At 30.9% G+C, this 7205-nt stretch overlaps 3 protein-coding genes across 4 annotated transcripts in view; 2 read left to right on the forward strand and 1 right to left on the reverse strand.

The window, feature by feature from the left end:
- Positions 1–30: 30 nt before the first annotated feature.
- On the reverse strand, positions 31–2342 carry LOC112906487 (transmembrane protein 94-like). Its single transcript, XM_025980688.1, has 6 exons — positions 1985–2342; positions 1236–1444; positions 982–1184; positions 667–878; positions 239–488; positions 31–157 (listed from the first exon to the last, which is right to left on the reverse strand). Exons 1-6 carry the CDS (start codon positions 2246–2248, stop codon positions 60–62), a joined length of 1236 nt encoding a protein of 411 aa, XP_025836473.1. The 5' UTR covers positions 2249–2342; the 3' UTR covers positions 31–59.
- Positions 2343–3239: 897 nt separating this feature from the next.
- The window catches only part of LOC108742532 (dual specificity mitogen-activated protein kinase kinase 6), an 11530-nt gene continuing 7564 nt past the window's right edge, over positions 3240–7205 (forward strand). The window contains exons 1-4 of the mRNA XM_018477777.1: positions 3240–3338; positions 3391–3700; positions 3767–3842; positions 3904–4100. Coding sequence (XP_018333279.1) covers positions 3274–3338; positions 3391–3700; positions 3767–3842; positions 3904–4100 — 648 coding nt within the window. The 5' untranslated portion in view covers positions 3240–3273. The remainder of the gene's footprint in view (positions 3339–3390; positions 3701–3766; positions 3843–3903; positions 4101–7205) is intronic.
- Positions 4260–5480, forward strand: LOC108742541. 2 transcript variants are annotated; one of them, XM_018477797.1, is made up of 6 exons: positions 4260–4349; positions 4406–4472; positions 4535–4592; positions 4655–4972; positions 5035–5386; positions 5437–5471. In XM_018477797.1, exons 1-5 carry the CDS (start codon positions 4292–4294, stop codon positions 5365–5367), a joined length of 834 nt encoding a protein of 277 aa, XP_018333299.1. In that variant the 5' UTR covers positions 4260–4291; the 3' UTR covers positions 5368–5386; positions 5437–5471. The 2 variants fall into 2 exon arrangements, with proteins under 2 accessions (XP_018333299.1, XP_018333291.1); XM_018477789.1 differs by having other exon boundaries at positions 5035–5480.

Here is a 7205-nt window from a genome sequence, read left to right on the forward strand (position 1 = left end):
ATCTAAGATTAATTTAAAAAAAATGAAAATGGTAAGAATAATAAATTAACTTAAGACACTTACATAAATATGATAGTTACAAGCCATAGGCAGTTTTTATGGGGACTTTGAGTCCAAACGTTGTATTCGCGATGAACAAATCCAGCAGATACAGCAACTGCAATAAACATTTACGTAAAAAAATTCAACAAAAACAAGAATAAGTGTAAGTCAGTTCACACAAAAGGGATATACAAACCAAAATTCAAAAGGATAATAATAACGGCAAAATTCTGGGCGGCAAAGACTGTGTTTCCATGCTCAGACCAACCCCCAACCACTGTGGAGTTCTGTCCTTCGATAGGCAAGTAAAATAGCATACATTCGCAGTTACGCATATAACATATGTCTGTACAATAACTAGCTAAAGTACCAGTGAATGTTAATAGCACAAAAAATATCACAGGCAAAAATTTGGTGCCATAACACCACATCGTAAAAACCACAACCTACGAAAGCAAAAAATTAACAATTACTAATAGAAGTTAAGAGTATGGTTTAATCCTTTTTTTAATTCGCTTAATAGTTTACCCTTCAAAATAAATTATCCTATATATTTATGTTCAGGAGTAGTAGGTACACTTTTCAGAAAAAAAATTGTGCTTGTTCAAAACTATTTTTACTGACCTCTGAATTAAATACCGTATGTCTTTTATTTGGTGGTCTTTTCATAACATCCGGATCAGTTGGATTACCAATCAAGGACACACTCAAAACAGGTATAATAACGCAACATAGCCACAAGACCTGGCCAGGTGTTAAAATAGGGGGCAGCATAAATAAAGCTGCAGCAATTTGTAAACAGGTTGTCGTTGCACAACAGCACAACCATAGTTGAACTGAAAAATAAAAATACTATCATTTTTTTACGTCTTCGATGGGAGCTAAGTCGTTTAGTGGTGGAAGTTCATAAAATAATTAAAATTAACACATGTATTTTACCACAATTCCAAAAACAGTACATAAAATGTCTAGCGTCCATTATAAGGTAAGGAAACAATATAGGGTCCTCCCTTTTAATAGACAAGGAGCAGCTAATGCTATTTAATTTTCTTGATAATTCTACGGGACTTATCCCCTCTGTGACCGGCTTAAAGGTCTTTACTTTTTGGCACACTTGTGGATACAAAGGCTCCACTGCAATACTAAGAGGAAAGAAAATATATGAAGGAATTGCACAAATACTGTACATTTACCTGGCATCGGCTTTCATGAAAATTCCGCCATTTTCGAAATTTGCAGATGAGCCAAAAACACAAATAACTTCACCATAATCTTGCATTATGTGCACCATCTCTTTAGTTGTTGCTGCAGTACAGTCGGTGAACAGAGATACTAGCAGTGGCACGTTATCTATATTCTCAATGTGGGGCCTTATTTTATCGATTCCTCTTGGTAACTTAGCCTTCAGAAATAATTAAGAAGTTACTAAAACTACCTTAATAAAACCAATAAACAAATATATAGGCGAAACGATAGTTTGATTAATTAATTACCTTTTCACCCTGTAATGGTTTGAATTATTACAATTTAAAAACTACTTTACATTAACAAAAAATACAAATTTTAAATTAAAATCAAATATAAATAAAATAATGTAGAAAACTGAAAATCAATTGCACAGTAAACGTCCTTATCATTTTTACCTTGTTTTTTATGTTTTTTTTAATGTCGTTTCAAAACAAAACCAACCTTGTACTACTCCCACAATCTTAACCAGTGGTGAAAGATCTATGAAAATCCTTTCAATAGTTTTTGCAGAATTCGCTAACAGACAGAACAATTTTAATATTTGTATATTTTAGACATTGTAGGTGCCTAAATAAGGTAAACCGGAATCTTTTTGACAACTTTTCGTATGCTGGCTGTTTTATATCACAATTGATTATCTCAGCAACTGTTAGTGTTATCAACTTGAAATTTGACACTACGTTTTTTTACTTACCCTGTTGCTCATATCAAAATTTATAGGAGCACTTTGATCAGAACTATCTGTGAGACAGCTTAACGATTGCCATTCATGAGAAGTATTTAAGTCTACTGTGCGAATCTGGACACTGTCCTGACTAGTGGTGTTTTTAATTTCTTGTAAAGGTTGCTCCGGATCATCACTCTCTATTTCCCTGATGTTAGACTCCTTTTCTTCCTCTTCAAACTTGACAACAGAATATTCTACATTTATAGCGCTTGGTGCAGAATAACTTAGCATCTTTGACGAATCCAAATTGCTATAATTTTATTATTTTACTACTATTTGTTTTTGTAGTAAAGGTAGGTAATACAAAGTAAAATGTATGAAAAATGAAATGAGAAATCAAAATAAGAAAGTAATGAAGAAGCTGCAAAAGCAAATTATTTAAAGGATTTTTTTTAATATTTCAATATATACTATTGTTCTGTAAATTGATATTACTTTTTTAAACATCCTCGTTTCTTTAATCTCTGAAATATAATCTTATTAAAAAATTACGCATGCGTCAAATGATTTCTACTTGTTCACCATTACCATATACAATGTATGTTTATAAATAACAATACTAATTATTTTACTTTGCAGGTAAGCGATTCTAAATTTATTAAAGAAAAATTCTAAACCAATGCATTAAATGCAACAAATTTAACTATTAACTAAAGTTAATAAACGAGAGTGAGACGTAAATACATAATTATATTTGATAATAAACTAAAAGCTAGACATAACTCACATTTCTATTTGCTACTTTCATTATTTTTTTAGCACACTCTAGCAGAAATTATAGTGGGCAGAAAGCACTTAAAGCAGTAAGTCAATAAATTTGAAAAATTTAACATGCATTTTTAAATAGGAAATATTTCTTTACAAATTTTCTTACATTAATATTTTTTCTTTGGTTTTGAATATTTAAAAAACTCGTCTGTGTCCGTATCTATAGTACGCGTTAGAAATTATACTTCTTTGGTGTATTAATTAATTATGTACTTATTTAAACAATCCTTTCGATTATGACCATTTTTCGTTACCTGTGCGCGCGCAACTTCCATTGCAAGCTAAAATTTTACTCTCAACAACCCAAAAGAAGTATAACATCAAAAGTATTTAATTTCAATTTAAAAATCAATGTTTCTGGTTGTAATTTTCTTTGCTATTAACGTAGTATTAATCATTGGAAGTACAGCTTTCTAGGTTATACTTGAATTGTTGTTATTTAGATAAATGTTTCAAATGCAATTTCTTTTTTTTTTTAAGGTCTAAAAATGTCGATGAGTAGAAAGAAGAAGACGAACCTAAAACTACAAGTATCAGAAGATGCCCCCGCAATGTAAGTAGTAGAATAACATTCCAGAGACTCTTACGTTTAGCCTTACTTTTAGCATACCTCCTGCTAATTTAGACAAGAAAACGACAATAACAATTGGTGACAAAACTTTTATCGTTGAAGCAGATGATTTAGAGAAGATATGTGATCTTGGTCGAGGTGCATATGGTGTTGTAGAGAAAATGAAACATATTCCTAGTGGAACTATCATTGCAGTCAAGAGAATAGCAGCAACAGTAAACACACAAGAACAAAAACGATTGCTTATGGATTTGGACATTTCTATGCGTAGCAGTGACTGTCCATACACTGTTCAGTTTTATGGGGCACTGTTTCGAGAGGGAGATGTTTGGATTTGCATGGAAGTAAGTGAAGTAACTTTGTACTATCCTTTTTTTTAAGAGGCACTTTTTTTTTAAATTGCATTTGAGGTCATGGACACAAGCCTTGATAAGTTTTATGCCAAAGTTTACAAGCATGGAAGAAAAATACCAGAAGATATCCTTGGTAAGCACTAAACTTTATATAACTGATGAAAATTTTTATAATTATTTGGGAATGTTTACAGGAAAAATTGCATTAGCTGTAGTCAGTGCATTACACTATCTTCATTCACAGTTGAAGGTGATACATAGGGATGTTAAGCCTTCAAATATTTTAATAAATAGAAAAGGGGAGGTAAAAATGTGTGACTTCGGAATTAGTGGTTATTTAGTAGACTCAGTTGCTAAAACAATTGATGCTGGATGTAAACCCTACATGGCAGTAAGTAATTGAAATATTTATATAAGATAATTAACAATTCCTTTTTTTAAAAAATAAAANTTTTGACGAATATCTCACCTTAATATTATTGATAATTAACAACAATTTACAATTTAAAAGTATATAATAAGTATCTAAGAAGGTGTTTACTTCCGTCAAATAATATTCAAAGGTTTTACTAGAAGTCAAACATGAAATCAAATATTTGGATAATAGTTTTAATATCAGTAAATTTTGCAATCGTATCAGGTGATCACCTCTGAGATATGTTTTCCAATTTTATAATGTGATATGTCACCTTTTAGCTTTATTTTCGCCTAAAGTTAGTTATAATAAAGTAAGTTTCATTAAAAGGGGTGAACCAGAATATGTGTAAGTATTAAATAAAATTAACGTGTAATTGATAGGAAAAAATATGCAGATTGATATTTCAGAGACGCTGAAGATAATTATAATGAAGAAACCGAATACGTTAACATTACATATTCCACGGTAAGCAGATGAAAAAATTAAATATATATATAAGGCAATTAAATATTAACTTTTTTTCAAAGATTATAGACTCAATGTCAACTTTGTCGAAACTGAATCCAGAAACAACGTCTCTAATAAAATTGGGAAAATCATGCGGCGGCTTAAAAGATATTTTAGCTTTGAGTATCCAAAAGCCTAATTACAATCCAAAATTTAGTAATACCATACTATTAACAGCAGGGATTCAAGGAGACGATTGGCAATCAGTTTTTACTGCTTTCTATATTGCAAAGCAATTGATAGAATATAAAGAAAGCTTGAAAATTATGTTTGGTATTAATACAAAATGGTTAATTATACCGATACTCAATCCCGATCTTTACACGAACGATTTTCAAGTAAGTCTTACAAACTAAAATATAAATATCACCATTACATAAAGAAAAAAATCGCATTTTAGGGTGGTGATGTTTCAAAATGTTTCAAAAACAATAACTGGAACCGTTATGGAAAAATTTTGGATAAAGTTAAAGAAGAGAATGTTACTATTATTATTCACTTAAACAGTGAAAAAGTTTGTTCAATAAATTATTCCAATTATTTACAACGCAACGAGTTGAATGCAAAATGGAATAAGGGAAACAATTTAGCCAAAGTCTTGCAAAACGAAAGCTATTTAATTTGTAATATAAATATTCAAGAACCAATCATAAATAACACAAACATTTCGAGTAAGTTGCATCTTTTCAAAACGAAAATTTCGCTGCTTTTTAAACATGAAAAAATTGGCTAGTCCTCTACTCCTTTCTAAAGTAAAATCCCACATCCTTAAGTATCCGAATGAAAACCGTAACCCCTATAGGATCACCCGTGTGTCTGTCTGTCCGTCTGTCACAGTCAATTCGCTCCGAAAAGAAATTTTAAGAAAAGTTCTGCAAACTGTAGCGTCTGACATATCAAATAAAAGGGCTTTTTGTAAAATTGTTTCAGTTATTTAAGAAAATAGTTAAAAATTGACCATTACACCTCTTATCTCCGAACCTACTAAACCTAAATTTTTGAAAAAAATACAGAAAATAGTTTTTCACTTATAGATTACAGAAAATTAATAAGAAGTCTATGGTCTAAACATAACGTGGAAAATCTTTCAACAAAACAATATACGCGAGAACATGTTTTTTTCAACTACATTGTTGTTGGTTCTCGAATTAGGGTTCCATACGTCCGAATGCAAAAGGGAACCCTTATAAGGCTACTCGTGTGTCTGCCTGTCCGTTTTTATTTTTAACTCGCATACGGCTCTGCTCTCCTAGTCTTTCTAGTATTTCCACTATATAGTATACAGAGCCGCACTCTAAACATGGACGTTTAACTATCTTTTTCATTGTAGATTATTAATTACACGATAATAGTTATTTATTAATCAACAAAATTTTTCTACTGAGGTAGAATTTATGAGACTGAACGATAGGGTACTTTAAATTACTCAATTGGTCCAATCTTTATCAATAATCGTATTTCTATATTTGAAAACCTCAAAACTAGGGTGTTTAACTATATAAATCCAAAAGAAAATTCGAAAATCAACTCATGTTAAGAATAAATAATTTTCCATGTTACAGCAAATGCAACTTTCGAGGAATGGATTTCTAAAAATGTGGATGAATCTCATTCTGTCATCGTACTATCACTTACAGTATTAAATGCAGCTCCACTTCAGTATAGCAACTCAGTTGAACTAAGAACCGTTTTGGCAACAGTCCAAATTATAAAAAAAATTAAAAAGTTTTTTTCTCAGACATATTTTCAATTCACAATCGTAGACAACTGGCGAAATGAAATTGACAATTATTTGCACAGGAGGTTCCCTCATGAAAGATCATATTATGGAACTGGTGCAAAAATAAATGTTTGTCAAACGCTATTGCTATTACAACTTATCGTGGTGTATGTACTGAATAAAATTAAATATTAGATACTGTCACATTTTATAACTATGCATCCCTACATTTAACTATTACGCATTTTATTGAAGTGAAACTTCTTTACGCACAGTAGGGTAAGTCAGTTTCATGCGAGTTGCTATGTAACGAAATCATGCAACGGATGTCCCCCCCCCCTCTACTCGGCCACGTAGTCGAGTTTGTAGTGGGGATCGCTTGAGTCGTGAGCGTGCTTCAATGCAACGTTCGTTACAGACAACTCCGGCATGTATAGTGTAAAATTTAAATTCATAGTGTACGAATAACACCATTAAACCAATTCCTTAAGGATGTTTGGGAGGTACAAATGTAGACAAGAATACATAAAATTAGAAATTCGTGATTATTTAGGTTTTGCAGCATATCATGAGGTAAATAAATACTATCTATACTAAAAAAAAAAGTATACGGTTTGACAAAAAATTTTGATTTTGGCCAACAACTTTGAATAAAATAAGAAATAACAAATAATATGGAAAATTTGTAACTGACTTTTGGCAGTGAATATGCCTTGATTTCAACTTCGAAACAAAAAAATATTTAGTTTCAATCTCTATTAATAATGAGCGTAAAACTTTTTAATATGTTTAAATAATAATTAAAACTTTAAAATTGCATTTATTTCAGACAATTATAAATATTATCATTA

This window comes from Agrilus planipennis, unplaced genomic scaffold, assembly GCF_000699045.2.
Source record: "Agrilus planipennis isolate EAB-ADULT unplaced genomic scaffold, Apla_2.0 scaffold3, whole genome shotgun sequence".
Taxonomy (NCBI): domain Eukaryota; kingdom Metazoa; phylum Arthropoda; class Insecta; order Coleoptera; family Buprestidae; genus Agrilus; species Agrilus planipennis.

Coding starts and splice junctions, on each gene's coding strand:
- LOC112906487 (XM_025980688.1), bottom strand. CDS start 2,248: ATGCTAAGTTATTCTGCACCAAGCGCTATAAATGTAGAATATTCTGTT. Junction 1,445..1,984: donor ATTTTGATATGAGCAACAGG/GTAAGTAAAAAA, acceptor TTATTTCTGAAG/GCTAAGTTACCAAGAGGAAT. Junction 158..238: donor TATTATCCTTTTGAATTTTG/GTTTGTATATCC, acceptor TGTTTATTGCAG/TTGCTGTATCTGCTGGATTT.
- LOC108742541 (XM_018477789.1), top strand. CDS start 4,292: ATGAAATCAAATATTTGGATAATAGTTTTAATATCAGTAAATTTTGCA. Junction 4,593..4,654: donor TTAACATTACATATTCCACG/GTAAGCAGATGA, acceptor TTTTTTTCAAAG/ATTATAGACTCAATGTCAAC. Junction 4,973..5,034: donor TTTACACGAACGATTTTCAA/GTAAGTCTTACA, acceptor ATCGCATTTTAG/GGTGGTGATGTTTCAAAATG.